This window comes from Sminthopsis crassicaudata, chromosome 5 (genome assembly GCF_048593235.1).
Source record: "Sminthopsis crassicaudata isolate SCR6 chromosome 5, ASM4859323v1, whole genome shotgun sequence".
NCBI classification, from domain to species: Eukaryota; Metazoa; Chordata; class Mammalia; order Dasyuromorphia; family Dasyuridae; genus Sminthopsis; species Sminthopsis crassicaudata.
The window spans coordinates 269558658-269579951 of record NC_133621.1 but is presented as its reverse complement, the minus strand read 5'-3'; the positions used below and the strand labels follow the sequence as shown (position 1 = coordinate 269579951).

Below are 21294 nucleotides of genomic sequence, written 5' to 3'. Positions count from 1 at the left end.
TCTCTGAGTATGTTTACATCTTTCAAGTAAAAGTGATAGATCTTTTTCTATTGAACTGCTGAAATCCCTCTCTGACCCCTCCCCACCTCCATTAATAATAGCAGCAATAAGGCTAATTATGTAGAGGATGGACTTGAACCCAGGGCAGCCTGGTTGAGGCCAGCTGTTCCTCTTCTACAAATCCTTCCCGACACACTTTCAGGCAGTAACCGGGAAGGAAGAATCAGAAGAGGCTACATTTGTCCATCCGGGCCTCTAGGGTCCTTTTCAGGCTGGCTCCGCCTTTAGCTTCACAGAATAGTTAAAGGTTTGCAAGAAAGAGACTTGGGAGATTATCGAGTAGAATCTGATTTTACAGAAGAAACCGACGCTCAGAGAGGACGAGCTTTGCCTAATACAAAAGTAAGCAACAGAGCAGGTGCCGAGATTCGAATGGGAGACCAGGAGCTCACCCACCCTCGAGCGACCTCGAGCTGTAGATTCCTCGAGCTGAGAGTTAAGGGACCCAGCACCTGAGCACTCACCAGTGCGTGACTTGACTATCGCATCCGCGTGAACCCGGAGCCTGACAAAGGCGCGCGCAGTTCAGTTCCCCTCTCGCCGTTGCCAGTGTAACAGTCGGCTCTAGGGCTGAATCGGTTCTAACTGCTGCGGCCTCAGGTCTCAACCTCTGGCCTCGGGTTATTGACATTCCCCCCTTTTAGTTTCCCTTTAATTGCCCCTTTAATTTCCCCTTTAACTCCCATTTTATTTCCCCCTTCAATTTTTCTTTAATTCCCCTCCCCCACCCCCACCCCCAACAGGCTTCAGGGCCGGGAGAGAACTCCTCCGTGGGTTCTCCCTCCCGGCCCTGAAGCCTGCTTCCAGGATGAAGAAGATTTTTGATTTCAGCAAGAAAAAGCAGTTTCCACCTTTCCCCCCCTTTAAGCTGCCGTATTTCTTTGGGGTCCAAACATCCAACTACATCCCAGGATACTTGATCAAGAGCAAGGACCTCCCGAAGTTCCACAAAGCTGCCTTGTTAGGGGATGTGGGCACAGTGCAGCTTCTGCTGATGTTCGGAAAAAACAGTGTAAACGAAGTAGATAGAGAGAATCGGTAAGAGCAAAAGTTGGGGGAGGAGGAGGCGAGAAGGCCCCACCCGAGGAGTCCAGGACTTTCCTCCTCCCCAATCCACTTGATTCTGTGTCCCCCACCCTCATTAATTCCCGGGAAATCAAACCCCCTCAGCACTTGGGACAGGGTCAGGGTCATGTTTTGCTTCCTAAAGATTGGATAGCAAGTCCCAAAAGCTGGTGTCACCTCCTTCCTTCTGCCTGTCCTTTTTTATTGAATTGGAGACACCTTCCTTTCGCTTTTAGCCAGGATCCAACTGGCATATTCTTAGTCAGTAGCAACGTGGGAGCAAATACTAATCTTTTCCTGCTGAAATTTTGACCTTCCTAAAACGACTGTGACTATCCATAAAGATATGTGAGGGATTTTCTTGCCAAAGTTACTGGAATGGTTTGCCATTTCCTTCTTCAGCTCATTTTGATAGATGAGGAAATGGAGGCAAACAAGGTTAAACAACCTGACCAGGATCACACAACTTTAAATAGTTGACATCAGATTTGAACTCAGGAAGATGTCTTCCTGACTCCAAACCCAGAACTCTTATTCATTGTGCCACTTAAATGCCCCAAGATGGACACAATATGTGAAAAGCAAAAATTTCAAGGGAGAAAACTGCTTTTATTAAGATTTATGTATCAGGCACAGGACTCACAACGGTAGATACAAAGGAAATGGGGGATCACGGATTGCCCCTACATTCTAGGAGATCAGTCAGGTAAGGGAGCTAATCAAAAAGGCAGCCTCTGAGGCAGAACAGCTATTTGGGAAGAGAACTAAGAGAGTAGTGTTGAGAGAGAGAGGTGGGGGAGGGAGAGAAGGGAATATCAAGGAGAAAAAGGCTGCAGTTTGAAAAGCTTCAGAAAAGCAAAAAGAGAATTGAGAAAAGAATTAGATTTGGAAATTAAGCGATCCATTAACATCTGTGAAGAATTTAGAAGAAAGATGAGTATTAAAAGAAAATGGCAGGAGAAGAAATGGAGATACCTCTTGTCAAGACCTGTCTCATGGCATTTAGCTACAAAAGACTGGAGAGATGTGGGATGATAGTGGAAATGAATTGATCAAGTAAAGTTTCTTTGGGGACTGGGAGAGAAGACATGGGCATGTTTGTAGGCAGCAGAGAAATAGCCAGGATGTAGTGAAAGATTGAAGATAAGTGAGAAGACGAATGATAGGGAAGAAAGAATGCTATCTCTTGGATATGTAGGAACATTTTCATTGGCAAGGAAAGGGCTACCTCTTCATGTGAGACAGGTGAAGGAAAATATTCATAGAAGGCTTTTATAGATGAATTAGGTGAGAAGGAGGGCAAAAGAGGGAGATGGTTATTCTCCATAAATATGAGCCAAGATTTTTAGCTGAAAAGGTCCAGCAGATTGTGCACTATGGGAGAAGGGATGAAAAGGTTTGGAAGAGCTGTTGTGGTAAGTGGCATAATGAATCATTTAGAGAAGTATAATATGAAAGGATTGCCTTGGATCAGTGAAAGCCTAATTGAAGTCATATGACATAAATTTGCAGTGGCCCTGGTAAGCACAGTTGCATGATTTTCTCCAGCATCATTGACAATATGTGCATAGAAAGGCTGAGCCTTAGGAAAATGTTGGCAATATGATACATGAGCAATACATTCAAGGGAAGGCAAGGAACAGTTGAACAGCCATAAGGGAAGGAAATGGAGAGTTGGATAGCCATTATGAATGGTTCACAAGTAGTCAAGAAGCAGAAAGAAGAGTGTAGCTAATGCAGGAGTTAGGGCCTTGGATTAGAAATCATGGCCTTTCTGAAAAGCAAAAGAAGACATGGAAAGATTGTGATCAGAGAAACTGAGGATTTGAAACTATGGGAGTGCTGGGTTTGTGGGTGGTCAGAGGTCTATCTGGCTGAAATAGGATGAAGTAGTAAATCATATGAAATGAAGTTGAGCAACTGGGAAGTGAGCATGTTTTGAGAGTGATAATCTGTATATTGAAGTATAATGCTTTGGAAAGGAGAGATTGAAAGCTAAGACATGGGTGCAAATATCTATGTATAAACAAGATGACATACAAGCTGAAGTGGGAGTAGTCTCAGTGGAACAGCACTGGGTTTAAAGGAGATGACTAAAGGCTTCTGATAGAAGGCAAGACTTTTGCTGAAAGCAGGAGGTGGAAGTGTGGAGCATTCCAGTCATGGGGACAGCAAGAAAAGTTACTTAGTGTCAGAAGATGGAGCGCTATGTGTGAGGAAAGGTCAGTGGACAAATACTTATTTAAATGTTTACTATGTAACTGACAACTCTGCTAAGATCTTGGAATACAAAGAATGGTCAAAGACAGGCCCTGCAGTCAGAGCACTCACGTTTCAATGAAGAAGATAACATGAAAACAACTAAGTACAAACATGATACTCAATATGGGATAAAGCAGGAATAATCAACAGAGGAAGACAACAATTTTAATGGGGATTGGGAAAAACTTCTTGTAGAAGTTAGCATTTTAGCCAGGCTAGGGCAAGAGGTGAAGGCAAGAGAAGAATATTCCATGAGTGGGGGGCCATCTAGTAAAAATTCCTGGAATCTGAAAGTAGAAGTGTCTTGTGCTAGGATGGGCAGTGTCTGCTCACTCCATGTTTACTCTCTCAACCAAACTACTGGGCACAACGGGCCAATCTGTTGTACACAGTATAGAGGGGAAAGGAGACCCTAGTAATCTTAGAAAATGCAACTCAACCTAAAACTTGCTCACAGTATTTTATATCTATATTGAAGTATAATATATTCAAAGGCTTATCTCTTCAATTTATTTTTCTTTAAATAATTTCCAAAAGTATTTCCCCTACAATCCAACAATCCTAATTTTTTGAGAACAGGTTTTTAATCTATATTTTAAAGTTAACATTTTGAACATGATTTCATATACAGGTGAAAAACAGGGATGAAGTTATGACTAATGTAAGATTTTTTTCATGTGTAGTTTATAGAATCAGCTTCATTACTCTCTTAGCATACCTTATATAGTTGTCCAATGAAATGCGTAAGAGTTTCTCATGGGATGAGGACTGTTTAGATAGTTTTATTGAGAAGAGGGAATTCCCTTGACTGCAGGTCAGTATCTTCTCTGCAACTTTACATTTTAGAAAATTGTATTGGTCAGTAAGAGGTTACCTGTTTTGCCGAGGTTCCACAAAGCCAGTGTATGTGAGATGTAAGCACTAGCAGGTCTTGCAAACAACTTCCAGGATAGTTTTCCATCCACCATACTGTGCTGCCTCTCTTGATTTTATGAAACAATATATGCAAGAGAATCTTTTATCATGAGTCACAAAAATTATACATAGAGAATTTAAATTCTATATATGTTTTTCAAAGAACTTTTTTGTTAATTAAATATGAAAATCTGTGAAATCCTGTTTGGAAGTTTGCTGGTTGGAAATATATCATGCACTTGTCCAAAATGAATTTTATATTGTTTCTTAATTAGTGAAAATATGCAAGTAATTAAATGTGTTCTTAGAAACTTATTTTTTCATGTAATTTCCAATATCAGTCATTCATTAGCTTTCAAAGTTAAAAAAGGATATATTTTGATGTTTTTCTTTATATTTTCCCTTCTCCTAAAAGCCAAGAAATAAAGGCATTGTCATGATACTTGTGCACATACAGACATACTTCAATGTACCTGGCTTGACATTTACAAAGCCTCAGTAGGTGTGGATAAGTGAGAACAGCCCCACAGGTTAAAGCAACAGAGGTATTGGCTCCCTGAAATGACTGAAGCCAAAGGCCTTCATAGTTGACTGACATTTTTGACAAGTGCATGATATATTTACAACCAGCAAACACTGGCTTTGTGGAACCTCGGCAAAACAGGTAACCTCTTACTGACCAATACAATTTTCTAAAATGTAAAGTTGCAGAGAAGATACTGACCTGCAGGTTTTTAATCTATATTTTAAAGTTAACATTTTGAACATGATTTCATATACAGGTGAAAAACAGGGATGAAGTTATGACTAATGTAAGATTTTTTTCATGTGTAGTTTATAGAATCAGCTTCATTACTCTCTTAGCATACCTTATATAGTTGTCCAATGAAATGCGTAAGAGTTTCTCATGGGATGAGGACTGTTCAAGTCTGGTATCAGATACTAGCTGTGTGGCTCTGGGCAAGACTCTCAATCTTGTTTGCCTCAGTTTCCTCATATGTAAAATGAGCTGGACAAGGAAATGGCAAACTACTCCAGTATCTTTAGCAAGAAAACTCAACATGAGGAGACATGACTAGACAACAAAGATGCACTTTGAAATATATCATCAATAAACAATTCATCCTCCTTTGACCAACCTGGAAATATCTTTATGACCTTAGTTAGGTTGGTCAATGGATAACAGATATACCAGGCCCTTCCTGCAAACCCTTTCCACCATGGCAGAACTACCAAAATGCTTATCCTGCCGTAATAGCCTGTGACAACCTAGAGCCACTTCAACCATACAATGCTGCATTTCAGCGAGTGTGCTCACACGCATGCACATGTGCTAGTACAAAGATCCAATACATAAATGTCTAAGAGATTTTGATGAGGCAGCTGCTTCACTAAATATTTTGTAGTTGCGGATGGATATTTTTAATAGTATTTTTAAATTAATTTTCATAATTATAACATTTTCTTTGACAGCACATATGCATAGGTAATTTTTTTTACAACATTATCCCTTGTACTCCCTACTGTTTCGAGTTTTTCCCCTCCTTCCCTCCACCTCCTCCCCTAGATGGCAGGTATTCCCATACATATTAAATATTTTATAGTATAAACTAGGTACAATATATATATATATATGCAGAACCGAATTTTGTTGTTGTTGCTGTTGCAAAAGAAGGATTGTATTCAGAAGGTAAAAATAATCTGGAAAGAGAAACAAAACAAAACAAAACAAAAAACAATGCTCTCAGTTTACACTCATTTCCCAGAGTTCCTTTTCTGGATGTAGCTGATTCTGTCCATCATTGATCAATTGGAATTGGATTAGCTCTTCTCTATGTTGAAGATATCCACTTCCATCAGAATACATCCTCATACAGTATCATTGTTGCAGTGTATAATGATCTCCTAGTTCTGCACGTTTCACTTAGCATCAGTTGATGTAAGTCTTTCCTAGCCTCTCTGTATTCCTCCTGTTGGTCATTTCTTACAGAACAATAATATTCCATAACATTCATATAACATAATTTACCCAACCATTCTCTAATTGATGGACATCCATTCATTTTCCAGTTTCTAGCCACTATGAAAACGGCTGCTACAAACATTTTGGCACATACAGGTCCCTTTCCCTTTTTTAGTATTTCCTTGGGATATAAGCCCAGTAGTAGTACAGCTGGGTCAAAGGGTATGCACATTTTGATAACTTTTTGGGCATAATTCCAGATTGCTCTCTAGAATGGTTGGATTCTTTCACAACTCCACCAACAATGCATCAGTGTCCCAGTTTTCCCACAGCCCCTCCAACATTCATCATTATTTGTTCCTGTCATCTTAGCCAATCTGACAGGTGTGTAATGATATCTCAGAGTTGTCTTAATTTGCATTTCTCTGATCAATAGTGATTTTGGAACACTCCATATGAGTGGAAATAGTTTTAATTTCATCAACTGAAAATTGTCTGTTCATATCCTTTGACCATTTATCAATTGGAGAATGGTTTGATTTCTTATAAATTAAAGTCAATTCTCTATATTTTGGAGATGAGGCCTTTATCAGAACCTTTAACTGTAAAAATGTTTTCCCAATTTGTCACTTCCCTTCTAATCTTGTTTGCATTAGTTTTGTTTGTGCAGAAACTTTTTAATTTGGTGTAATCAAAATTTTCTATTTTGTGATCAATCTCTAGTTCTTCCTTCGACACAAACTCCTTCCTCCTCCACAAGTCCGAGAGGTTAACCAGCGCATGGATAACTTAATGTAAAAAGTTATTAGACTTAACAACCAGGCAGGGTGAAGCCCACCTTTAATCCCAGTTACAGAGAGGCTGAGGCTCATGAGTTATGGGTTGCAGTGTGCCATGCCAGTAGGGTCTGTGCTCTATTTGGCGTTAGTATGGGTAATCCCAAAGTACAAGAGGCCAGCAAGTTACCTCAGGAGAGTTTAAGCAGTCCAGGAACTTGAGCAAAGTTCCCCTGCTATTCTGTAGTAAAATCTACATCAATCTGCTAGATATATTTCTCCTGCTCTAGTGATTTTGTGTATCATATCCAGCAATGAGAGTTAATCCATATTTTGTATTTATTTAGTTGGCATTAGTGGGCATTTATTTTGGAAAGTATTTACAATTAAGGCATAAGAATAATGCATTATTAATTTAATTAAAATTATCCTAACAATGGTACAATATTGATTGCTGTAGTATATTATCAAACAATCACATTGCTCTCTCATTTCTATAGAACATGTCTTCATCTGGCCTGTGCTAATGGACATCTAGATATTGTGACTCTCTTAATAGAGAGAAAATGTGAACTGAATTTGTTGGACAAAGAGAGCCGAACACCTTTCATGAAGGTACACATTAGTTAACCATGCTGTTCATTGAAATGGATTTGGATTTCTGTCTTTAAGAAAATCAAAAGTTCGTAGATAACTTATATAAATATCACTAATTATGTTTGAATATATTCAATTTTATATTACATTATTATTTCTTTGTATATATTATGCTGACAGGCAATACAGTGTGAGAAAGGAAAGTGTGCAACTATCTTGCTTCAACATGGAGCCGACCCTAATCTTGGGGATGGCAAAAACAATGCTCTTCACTATGTTGCCTTTTATATGGACAAAGACCTAGCAGCAAAACTGCTTCACTATAAAGCTGATATTGAAGCAAAAAACAAGGTAGAAACCAACAATCTTGTATAATAAAGTAGATTATCAGTTAAAACATCATAGTGTCCAATGTACATATTTTATAATTCATTTATTTATGAAAGCATCTTTTTAATGAAAATAAAGTTATTCTCTAATCAAAGTTCATTAGTCTTTGGAATTTTCTAATGTAGGATGGAGGGGTGAGGAAGGCCAGGAGAGTATACATGACACTGGAAGAGATTTCATTCACAGTGGAATTCCTGAGAAGGAAATTCCCTCCACTAATTTAGCTCAGGGCTTGCTCTATGTTTTAATCTTAGAGTATGGATTCTTCAACTGGGATTCATTAACTTTAAAAAGACTACATTAAGTTTATGCTTATTTCAATGTAATTGGTTTTGTTTATTTTCTGTGTATTTTAGGCATTGAAAAACAATCTAACAAGGGAGTCCACGACAGAGAAAAAAAATTAAGAAACCCAATGTTAGGGAGAGTCCTGGAGTGCTGCTGGGTCACCCAGTCAGCATATGTGTGTCAGCTGAAGGCCCTGAATCTAGGTCTTACTGACTTTGTTACTAGTTAGCTGACTATTCTATCATATCCATCTCTCCAGAATCTTCTTTGCATGATATATTAGGTCTGCTCCCCAGAATGCAGTAGTACTACCAGATATTATTTATAATGCTTTTCTACATTTAGAACTTTGCAATGTGAATTTGTCATGAAGAAATGCCATAATTTTTTCAGGAAAAAACCTTTTGAAATTTGTTCCTGCTAAAACTAACTACACAGAGGCAGAATTTTCACAGGAAAAATTAAATACATGTTTTCCTTATCCTAGTGACTACACATTTTTCTTTCTAGAACTGCTGAATGACTCCTGATTTTTTAAGTAATGGCTTAATTCTTTGTCATTGCCACTTGGGAGAGGAAAAACAAGGACTATATTAGGAGGGTGGTAAGAGAGGGAAAGTGCTAGGTGAATGATTTTCTTCCAGGTTTAACTTACTCAGGGCAAGATTTTTTTTATTTGTTTTATTTGCTGTTATTATTATTGTTGTTGAGTTTGTTTGTATCTGAAGAGAATGGGTAAAATAACTAGTCCACTTCAAACCCAGCCAGGATATAGCTTTACCTTAATAGAATTTTGACATGAATTCTGAATTTCTATCTTCTAATTACATAGTAATAGCTAGAAAGAATCCAAAAGATATCTAATTTCATTTTATCATTTTACACATAAAGAAACTGATGGCCAAGAGAGCTAAAATAATTTGCTGTCATAGCCATTAACTAGAAGAAGTAAGATTTATGCCCTAGTCTTCTCACTCCAATGTTCCATTGTTCCTTGCTTTCTTATCATGTCGTTAGCAAATTCATATAATGTCATAAGTTTAATTAAAGTAAATATAGAATGCTTACTTAATGTAACAATATCTTCCTTGTAACTTTTGCAGGAAGGCCTTACACCACTTTTTTTTGCTATTAGAGGACTGAACTATGATATGGCAGAATTTCTCCTAAAGAATGGGGCAAATGTTAATGCCTTGGATGGCTCTAAAAGGTACAGTAATAAAAGCTTTAAAATAAAACAACATTTCTAGAGGAATAAAAACAACTTAAATCATGGAACACTTAGTGAACAACAATAATTGAAATTGAATATAATTGCAAAGGGATGAAAAAAGTACACATCATATATGAAAAGAAAAAATCCCTATTTATGAATCTGCAAGAGAAAAAAAATCAGTTCATATGGGCATATTAACCATTGTTTATTGGTGATTACTATTTTCAATTTTCTTCATTGATTTTGAATTAGTTGAGATTATCCCATAGAAGTTTTGAACTTTCATAATTCAATTGATTCTCTTTATGAAATAATCGTAATTAAACCCATGAGGATTGTAGCATGTATTTTCTGTTCCATGTTTCAATTTCCCTTAAGAATATGCATTGATAAATGCAAATAAAGGAATGATATGATTAAATACTTTGATATGGATCTTTGAGCTTATCATTATGCATACTCTTGCTACTGATTCAGATATTCATTCTTCCATCCAATCTCATCCACGGGATTTTTGTCATAAGGGATCCAGGTAACACACTGAATCGTCCCCTTGTTTCTTTTAATACTTGAGAACCAGTGCAAGCTTTCATTTTCAATACAAGATCAACCTACTGCTTTTTCTATTCATTTTTTTCTTTGCCATAACTTACTACATCAAAGTCATCAAAATCACCTATGTATACTCACCATATATATGGCCATGGATTTTGGGGATTTTCTAAAATTTTGATTCATAAAAGATCATGTTTTTGTGTTTTTGATTTTGTAAAAATCTACTGTGACCAAATATTATTCCTGAAAAATATTGGTGTTTATAAAATAAGCTTTTGTGGTATATGATCATTAGAGAAGTGCTATGTAGTTTCTCAAATGAGATCAAACTGGATCTCCTTTCCCCAATAATCTATATGTATAAATACATCTACAAAAATATAGATATACAAGCTAGTTAGAGCTATTCAGTAAAGTTTATGGAATCTGGGAAATTTACTTTTTCAGTATGGAATCTTTGACCAATCTCTTTATACTAAATATGGGCCTTTTTCATGTTCAAAGGCTTGACACAGATAATATGTTGTCCTAAATAGAAGCATTTGGAAATCTTTTCCATCATATACAATCTATTCTATTTAGACTCTGTACAGAGCATCCTACATAGCACTGGCTTCCTTCTTTGATATTTTCTTTTCATTTATTTTCTAGCAGATTATTTTTGTTTTTGTTTTGTTTGTTTTCCTAGCTCTATCAAATGATTTTTTGATAGTTGGTTTCTATGGCACTGAATAACTAAATTAATGTAGATAAAATGATCATTTTTAATTATATTGCCTGGTCCTACCCATGAACAACAATATTAATTGGTCATGGGTAAAGCCTGCCCATATAATTTTTTTGTTGTCAGAAGTGTTTTGTAATTGTATTCATACAGTTCCTGGGTTTGTTTTGGCAGTAGACTCCCCAAATTTTATATTGTTTATAGTTATTTGGAATGGAATTTTTCCTTCTACCTCTTGCTTCTGGGCTTTGTTGATCATATAAAGAAATGCAAATGATTCATGTGGGTTTATCTGCAACTCTCGAAAAGTTGTTAATTTTTTCATATAGAGTTTTAGCTAATTTAGGTTCTCTTAAGTTTACAGTTATGTATAATTTGCAAAGAGTGATCATTTTGTTTCCTTATTGCCTGTTCTAATTTCTTCTATTTTTCTTCTTTTATTGCTGTAGCTAAGATTTTTAATATTATGTCAAAATATAGTGGTGACAGTGGACATCCTGTATTCACCCCTGATTTTACTGGGAAGTTTTTGGGTAATTTTACAGCATTGACAAATGCCAAACCTTTTGTTCCAATTTTTCCTCTCATTTCCCCCATCCACTCCCTCAGATAGCAGGTCGACCAATGCATGTTAAATATGTTAAAGTATAAATTAAATACAATATATGTATACATGTCTAAATAGTTATTTTGGTGTACAAAAAGAATGGGACTTTGAAATAGTGTACAATTAGCCTGTGACTGAATCAAAAATGCAGGCGGACAAAAATAGAGGGATTGAAAATTCTATGTAGTGATTCATAGTCATCTCCCAGAGTTCTTTCACTGGGTATAGCTGGTTCAATTCATTACTGCTCTATTGGAACTGATTTGGTTCATCTCATCATTGAACACAGCCACATCCATCAGAATTGATCATCATATACTATTGTTGTTAAAGTATATAATGATCTCCTGGTCCTGCTCATTTCATTCAGCATCAGTTCATGTAAGCCTCTCCAGGCCTTTCTGAAATCATCCTGTTGGTCATTTCTCACAGAACAATAATATTCCATAACATTCATATGCCACAATTTATTTAGCCATTCTCCAATTGATGGGCATCCACTCAGTTTCCAGTTTCTGGTCACTACAAAGAGGGCTACCACAAACATTCTTGCACATACAAGTCTCTTTCCCTTCTTTAAAATCTCTTTGGCATATAAGTCCAGTATTAACACTACTGGATTAAAGGGGATGCACAGTTTGATAACTTTTTGAACACAGTTCCAAATTGTTCTCCAGAATGGATGGATGTATTCACAATTCCACCAACAATGTATCAGTGTCCCTGTTTTCCCACATCCCCTACAATATTGTGCATTATCTTTCCCTGTCATTCTAGCCAATCTGACAGGTATGTAGTGGAATGATTATCATTTTAAAGAATTTCAGCTGTTTTTATTCTCTCTAATGCTTTTAACAGGAATGGGTACTGTATTTTATCAAACACTTTTAAAAGCATCTTTTGAGATAATCATGATTTCTGTTGATTTTGTTTTGATATAGACAATTCAATTGATATTTTCCGTAATATTGATCCAACCTTTCATTCCTGGTATAAAGTCGATCTAGCCATAGTGTATAATCCTTATCATACATTGCTGCAATCTCCTTATTCTTATTTGAGTTGAAGTATTTGGATTGCTATTCCTTTGGGAAAATAGTGTATAATTTTCTTTCTCTGTCTAGGCCTTTCTGATTTAGATATAGTACCATATTTGTGCCATAAAAGGTATAGTAGAATTCTTTCTTTGCCTGTTTTCCCAAATGATTTATATAGTATTAGAATTAAGGTTTTTTGAATGTTTCTTAAAATTCCAGAGTGAACCCATCTAGCACTGTGGATTATTTTTCTTAAGGGGTTCAATAAGGGCTTGTTAAATTTCTTCTTCTAAGATGGAATTTAATCAGGCTTCCAGTTTCCTGATTTATTCATTGGAGTAATGTTTATTTTCCTAAATATCCATTGATTTTTCTCATATGTTAAGATTTATTAGTGGAGAATTGGGCAAAATATTTTCTAATGATTATTTTAATATCTTCTGATAATTTTACTTTTTTATTTTTTTATATTTACTTTTATATTTTTTTAAATCAAATTAACTTGTATCATTGATTTTTCATCAAAACAGCTATTAGATTTATTTATTAATCTAAACTCCCCTTATGTATTTTGTTTTCTTTAAATATTTTGAAATTCACATTTGATTATGAGGATTTTCAATTTGGTACTCAGGGATTTTAAAATTCATTATCTTAGGTTTTTTGTTTTATTTTGTTTTGATATATTTTGTATTTGTTTTTAGTTTCATGCCCAATTCATTGATCTGTTATTTGTGTATTTCACTCATATAAGAATTTAGGGAAGCGAATTTTACCCTAAATACTATTTTGGCTTTACCTCATAAATTTTGATGTTATCTCATTGGTATCATTCTCTTTCATATGAATTTATGTCCTGCAATTTTGCTAAAGTTTTTAATTCTTGCTAGTATATCATATGCAAAGAGTGATAGTTTTGTTTTCTCATCACCTACTTTATTTTTTTCAATTTCTTTTTTTCCCCCATGCTAAAGCTGGCATTTCTACTACAATATTAAATAGTAATGATGAAAACGGGCAACCTTATTTCACCTCTAATCTTATTGGGAATGCTTCTCCCTTATCCCCATTCTATATAATGCTTGATGATAGTTTTTGATAGATGGTATTTATCATTTTAAGGAAAACTCAATTTATTTATATGCTCTCCTATTATTGTTGTTATTTTTTTAAATAGGAATGGGAATTGTATTTTGTCAAATGCTTTTTTTCTGTGTCTGTTCAGATAATAATAATTTCTGTTAGTTTGATTGTTGATATAATTAATTATGCCGATAGTTTTTCTGATATTGAGTCAGCTTTGTAATTCTGGTATTAACACCATTTGGCCATTTTGTATTATCCTGGTGATAAGTTCCTATAATCTCCTTTTAAAAATTTCCTTTATTTATAATTATTCTCCAGTTACATTTCAAACAATTTTTTACATTTGTTTTTTAAAGTTTTGAGTTTCAGATTCTCTCCTTGGTGTCAACCCACAGTCCCTTTAAAATATCACACGTGAAGTTATACAATACACTTGCATAAAAATCATGTTGAGAAAGAAAACATAGATTTTCCATCATAAAAAAGAAAAAAGCCTTTAAGAAAAATAAAGTTAAAAAGAGAGAAAGACAGAAAGGGATGGAGAGGAAGAGGGAGAAAAAGAGAAAAAACTGCTGAAAATAACAAAGACATTTAAAATAGATCATCTCAAAATATTGCTATTAATTTGTATATACTTCATTTCACTTTGCTTGAATTCATGGAGGGCTTTCCAGTTTTTACTGAGCCCAACATTTTACAAAAATATTCCATGAGAACCACATACCATAATTTATTCAGCCATTCCCCAATTGGTGGGCTTCTCCTTGATTGCCACTGCCCAGGGCAGAACCCCTTGCTGTGAAATGAAGCTATGCAGCTGTACTGTGGTAGTGCTGAGTCACTCCTGATGCTGGGTGGGTGTGACAAAGTCCTGTTAAACTCTGGCAATTTGGAGTACACTCTACCTTTGGCGATTGTGTAACTTCTCTCCTGATCTACTGCTCTGCAACCAAAGCAGGGCAGCCAGATTGTGGTAGAGTTCTCCCTGCAAATTCTCCACTTACAGGGACTGCACCCCACTCCTGGTCTGCTCAGCATGCACTAGCCCATGTTCTGCCTCCCTTGCTTGCACTGGCCTCCTCCCACCCAAGATCAAGACAGACCTTTTTCAGGCAATCTTCCAAGTTATCTTCAGCTGGTAATTTGTTGTACTCCCAATATTTGTGGATTCTATCAGTCAAGCACTATTTCGGAGGCTGAATTTGGTAACCAATAGTGAGGGAAGAAGGGAGCTCAGAATGAAGCATGTGTCCTCCTCTCTGCCATCTTGGCCCCAATCTCTCAGTGGATTTTTCCAAGTATTTATTTTACCCTGTAATTAGATCTAGGGTATAAAAGTAGTTTTCCTTGATGATGTTTTGAAAGGTCTTATCCAGGCTCTTTTTTTCTTTTCTTTTTTTTTAATCATTTCTTTCAAGTAGACCTGCAATTTTTGGATTGACTGTCCTATATCTTTTTTCCACTGAGAAATTTCATGTTTCCTTCTGTTTTCTTTTATTATCTTTTCTTTTCTTTCTTTGTTCCTTTTTTCCTTCCTTTCCTTCTCTCTCTTTCTTTCAGTCTCTTGTGTTTTCTTTTTTCTTTCTTTCTTTCTTTCTTTCTTTCTTTCTTTCTTTCTTTCTTTCTTTCTTTCTTTCTTTCTTTCTTTCTTTCTTTCTTTCTTTCTTCCTAATATATCATTGAGTCATTCACTTCTATTAGTCCAACTCCAATTTTTAGTGCCTTCTTTTCTTCAATTAGGATTATTTCTTTCTTTTCTATTTGACTAGTTGACTTTTAAAGGAATTTTTGTAGTTTAATGAAGGTTTTTTTTCATTTTAATTGACTTTTATTTTTTAAAGAATTGTTTTATTTTTTCCATTTTGCCAATTTTATTTTTTAAGAAATTGTTTTTTTCAGTATGTTTTTTTTTTCATTTTGGCAATTTTATTTTTTAAGGAGTTGTTTTCTTCAAATAATTTTTGTGTTTTCTTTTCCAACTTGTTGGCTTTTTCCTGCAATATTTTCATTATTATTATAGCCTTTATTTCTTTTCCCTATTTTTCTGTCATTTTTCTTTCAAGATTCTTTAATGTTTACTCCACTATCTTGATTGCCTGGACTTAATGTTAACTTATGAAAAAAAAACCTAATCTTTTTAGGTATATGATAACATTAATTACTGATGCCAGAGTTTATGATTACATCAATTTAAATATCTGTCATAATTCTCTAATTTCCACCAAAACATACTTTGTGGTTCCTTTTGGTTTTCTCTTAAATCTGATATTGTAGAGTTAGGATCAGAGAAAAAATGGTTTAAAGAAGATAAACATTCCTATCTTCTAGAAAGAGCTTATTAATACTTCAAAATAATACTTAAAAAGTCTATGATTTCCCCAGTGTTGAACCTTCAACAGAGTCAAGCTGTTTATCACTTATTATTAGGTAGTCAAAGGATAGCAAATAAACCTTCCCATGATATTACTGATATTGCTTTAATAGTACCTGAAACAAAAAGCCCATGCATCATCCAGCATACAATAAGCTCAGTACTTCAGAAAATTTGTGTTTTCATCCTTTGATTTGTGCAGCTCCTAACTAATCTGAATCTTAATCTGCCTTTGAGAGTTAATGCTGCTTCTTCAAATGATTAGGTGCTAGCTTTTTGATGATTAATTCTTCTTAATTCACAGTATTTTGTATTTAAACAAGAAAGTTCATGTTTGAAGACTTTCAAAAGTTTGTTAAGACATAAAATAGCTTTTTCTGGTTTTCCTTTAGGCAACCTAATGGTCATCTTTACAGTGTGATGGGGCATTGGAGTAGGAATTGAATGGGGTTGCTAAGATTATTTCTAATCATTTTCAAAGGACCTTATTTTTAAGGCCAGTAAATCAGCTGGTAATCCTTAACTAACTAACTAAATCCTTAACTTTCACACAAGAAACATTGACATAATCTCTTTTTTCTCTCATATACCCTTCAATTTTACAAACCTTACAAAAATTGAAAGGGGACAAGAAAAGCTCTTATTTTCTACCTTTCTTTTTGGTTTTCAAAAGCTTTTTGAACAATCAAAGTACTTCTGACTATTAATATGTGTTTGTGCTCCACATATGTAGTAATGCTAAAGAACATGAGATATCTGGCTATTGAAGTATATCCAGAAAAATATGATTAAATGTTACTATTAAATTTTAAAAGACAATTTGTTTCTTTGTTATTCTAGAACAACCCTTATGGTTGCTGTCAGTATGCAATACACAGAAATGGTCAGTCTTCTTCTTGAATATAATGTTGATCACACTATCAAAGATCAAATTGGACGGACAGCTGAGGCTTATGCTAAGATTTATAATTATCCTCTGTAAGTACTAACATAATTCTAATTGTCTTTATATAACTGCATGAAAAAGAATTTTTCCTCCATAAAATTGAGAGTGAATCTGGCTTTCATAGTTGCATATTATGATAATTGTCTGGAAAACACCCTGGCAAACTACATCCAGCTCTTGAGAACTGCCACATGCTTCAGCATAGCTCCAGGGAAATGGGCAACCTCTAGCAGACAGACCTCTACCTGTTTCATACTCAAGGGTACTAAGAAGAAATTGATCAAAGGCAAACTTAGGTTATCAAAGTTCAGTGGGAAATAAGCAAGAAAAAGGATACAAGGTAAAGTCACATAATCTAAGATTAGAATTTTCAGAAGTAATAATGAAAATAGCTGCCATTTTTGTAGTTTTCTTAAGATTGTCCAATGTTTTATATCAATTTTAGTATTTCATCATCACAAAAATATATATAACTTATCAATAAATAATAATAATAATAATAATAATAATAATAATAATGCATTAGAGACAGTAGATTTGTTTGGTCTTTTCATTTCTATTTTAATCTTTTGCTAACCCCTCTCACTGGTAAGAGACCTAAAGTTAGTTTTAGGGAAAATTACATTATGTAATTATGTAATTATGATGCCTTCACATGAGGACTACCTAAAAAAATCATAAATATTAATGTTCAATATTAGAATTCACAGAGGGATAGTTTGCAGGATGCTCAATTTGGAGTCAGGAGATCTGGGGAGAGGTCATGCCTATCACCCTCTGTGTGACCTTGGACAAGTGTAACCTTTTGGGATGCAGTTATTTAATTGATAAAATAGAATAGAATTGATGACCTTATACTACAATTCTATAAAACTGTGATTTTGAAAATAAGTGTATTACATCTAGATTGAATGATTAGTTTTATTGTTCTACAGACCATCAAAACAATAAAAAAAAATTGGTGATAATCTTGATTAAGATTTAGATACACAAATACTTCTTGCTTATAATTTTTATCTTGATTGATGTAGACCTATTATGCTTTATTTTCTATTTTAGATATGTTTATTTCAAACAGATTAAAAGACATATGGAATGTAATAAACCCTCTACACCCCAAATCAGCTGTTCATAGAAAGCTACTGTTGTTCCTGGATCTGTTTTGAAAGCATCTTCTCTGAATAAAAAGGTAGAATTGATCAATCCAAATAAATAATTTAAAAAATAGTGAGCAACAATCTTAAAATTCATGTCTTCTCTATTTTTTTCTTTTTCCATTTTATATTTTAAATGGATATGAACTTGTTCATTTTTGGTAAATTATTTAATTAACCTTGTAAGTCTACTACCATGAAACTGGAAAAACAGTGTTTGTGTTATTATCATCTGCTTTACAAAAAAATTAGGTCCGCTACATTCTCACTTTTCTGATTTTTATATTATTCTAAATATATTTAACCCATATAATATGAAAATTCTTTAACACTTTAAAGATATTATATTTAGCAATATTTTTGTTTCTTATTCTTAAATGTGGGGAAAATAAATAAGGCATATTATTTATGATGGAATATAGAAAGAAAGAAAGCTCAAAGAGCAGAAAAACATTTTTTAGGGGAACTGTGTAAATTGCTTATTCAAGCTTTGGAAATGCATTTTAAATGTTTTCAAATTTTTTCAATAGTCATAAAGCTTTTCCTTAACACAAACTAATGAAAATGAAAACTAATGAAAATGAAAAAAGTCATAAGAATTAAGGGGACCAGGAAACAGAGGAGCAGGTTTGAAAGGTAATGTATATTATTCTACATTTTCTACAGATAATTTCATACTTGCCCACTTACTTCCAACTTGACGCTCAAAAAACTTTACAACTTTCTGATGAAGGCAGTTAAACTCTAGAAGAGAGAGAATTTTCTGGAACTTTATCCTGCTAGCTGGGCCATTTGAAAAATTAATGACATAGACTTGCAATCATAAATTAATTTCATATTTATAACATTTTTTCCAGATCATGTGGTGATTCCTCCTTGGTGATGAAAGCACAAATCTCAAATGACTTTCTTACTTGAAAGGATGATGAAATATTTTAAACTATATAACCCTTTCCATATAGAAGAAATGAGAACTCACAATAGCAGAAAAATAAGTGTTTAATTTTAAGTACATCTTACTACTGCCTAAAAATGAACTTTTCCAACAAAATATTTTAAATTAGCAGTCAGGTGAAAATTGATCCTCACTTTTTCTTGTTTTATTGATTTGTAAAATAGTAGATCTCTAGCTACATACATGAAATTTTTATGATAAGCATTTAAGGGAAAAATTCTATTCATCAAAAATCTAGAATTATATTTTATCACATTAACTACATATAAAAAATTTGAAATTTGAACAGTTTTTTTAACTGGGGTATCAATGAAGAAATCAGTGAAGAAAAAGATAAAATCTATAACAGAATTAAATATAAGTACAATAGAAAAGTATATCTTATTAATAATAGAACTGTCAATAAATATGTTTTAGAAAGATATCAAAACATAAATATTTATTATGTGATTATACAGTAACCAATAAAAACCCATAAGGCAAAATCTTAGCTTATGCATAAATGCATTAGTGTTAGACTTCTAAAAGGTTAAAAGACCTGGGAATATAAATAAGAAGGGTTAACTATAATGATTTGGTATTATAAAAGATATTTGCTTTCCCTCAAGTGTTCATCTTCTACCATTTATTTGTTCTACCTTATTTTCTGTTATCAAAAAATTGGTAAAATTCATGATTTGTTAGGCAAGTGTAATACTAATAGCAAAACTGGTGATCTTGCAGTTCTTTTGAACTTGAGAAGAGATTCATCTGTCACCATAAATCTCAAATCTTTATTGTTTTGGGGTAAAGCTTAGAGCAATAAGGTGAGGAACTTTTTCCCCCCTTGAATTTTACTAATAGATAACCCTTTGCAAATAAGTTTTCCAATAAATTATATTTTCAAATTGACCCATACGCTTCTCATGAAGAATGAGTATGCTAGAGCCCTGATCCTAGAACCTGGAAGTCCTCTTTAACATACTTGGAATCAACATCTTGCTTTCTTGCCATTCATTTTTGCAATCTTTTACAGATCTTAATTGTGAATAACCCCAGTTTTGTCCAAAACCCAAAATTTATGAGTTTTCTGGTACTTTGACAAATTATTATATTCTGGGATTGAGCAGTCCCTAGTTATTTCTACTGGTGACTTTGATGTTTTAATTCAAGGCTATAGTGGAAAAGCCACAATTTGTCCAAAACTTTTAATTCCCAAAGTTTTTTTTCTTTCTCTGCTCTCTGAAAACAGATAATCAGTTTTCTTTTGTGCACAACCATAATTTGAATTGTGTAATTTCATCTTCCTCTATAAGTCATCATGGTTAATGCTATGATGCATAGTTAACACTACTAGTATTAAATACATGCCAACAAATAAAAAGCATTCTTCTCAATTGAGACAATGTTGTAGTGTAGATAAGCAAAGGCAAAAAGGACCCTGTGCTCTAGTCCTGGCTCTACCACAAAGTAGCCTTTTCACCTTTTTGAAACTCAGTTTTCGTTTGTTTCTATTTGGAATTCTAAAACATTGTGTTTTTGTGTTAATTCAAATTTTCAGTATTTTTGATTTGAAATAAATTTTTTATTCATTTCATATGAATAATATGGATAGGCAAATGTGGTAGTGCTTATTGTTGTCTGCCTCTTCAGAAAATTTATACCACATAAGCCTGAAAATCTAAAATCCTTTACATCTTTAACCCTTTGTAAAACCCTTTGTCATAAATACCACTTTACTTCTAAACTGGTACTCAGACCTACACGACCAGTACTTTCACTAGTCTGTTTTAGGTATGACTGAAGACTGAGTGCTATATGCCTAGCATTTTGGAAATATTCTATCAAACGTACCATCTTTAATTAAGAGAATTTGACACAATATAGTAAAAGGAATATAGATTGAAACCAATTCAAGTCTGATGTCCTGGGTTGAAATCCCACCTTTCATACTCCCTTTATGAATGTGGACACATCACTTAGCATTTCTCATCTACAGTTTTCTCCTCTCTAAAATCATCAAGTAAATACTGTAATAGTGGAGTAGGTGGCCTCTGAGATCCTTTCTAATTTAAGCTTTACTATTCTAGTATTTTATTGTGAAAGAGAGAAAGAAAGAAAAGAAGAAAGAAAGAAAGAACAAAAGAAAGGGGAGAAGAAAGGAGAAGGGAGGGGAAGGGATAGAAAGGGAGAGGGAAAGAGGAGAGATGGAGAAGGGGGAGAGAGAGGAAGAAGGGGGAGAAGAAAAAGGGGCAGAGGGAAAGGGAGAAGGAGAGGAGAGGAGAGGAGAGAAACATTAGCCAAAAAGTGAAAGTACAAATAGTTTGAAATTTTTGCAAGTGAAATAA

The 21294-nt window shown here is 34.2% G+C and overlaps 1 protein-coding gene across 1 annotated transcript; it reads left to right on the top strand.

Annotated features, from left to right (window-relative positions):
* Positions 1 to 580: 580 nt before the first annotated feature.
* LOC141544631 (putative ankyrin repeat domain-containing protein 26-like protein) lies at positions 581 to 18104 on the top strand. The gene is made up of 6 exons (XM_074271027.1): positions 581 to 1098; positions 7542 to 7656; positions 7819 to 7989; positions 9420 to 9526; positions 16753 to 16890; positions 17918 to 18104. The coding sequence occupies exons 1-6, from the start codon at positions 869 to 871 to the stop codon at positions 17991 to 17993; spliced, it is 837 nt and encodes a 278-aa protein (XP_074127128.1). The 5' UTR covers positions 581 to 868; the 3' UTR covers positions 17994 to 18104.
* The last annotated feature ends 3190 nt before the right edge of the window (positions 18105 to 21294 follow it).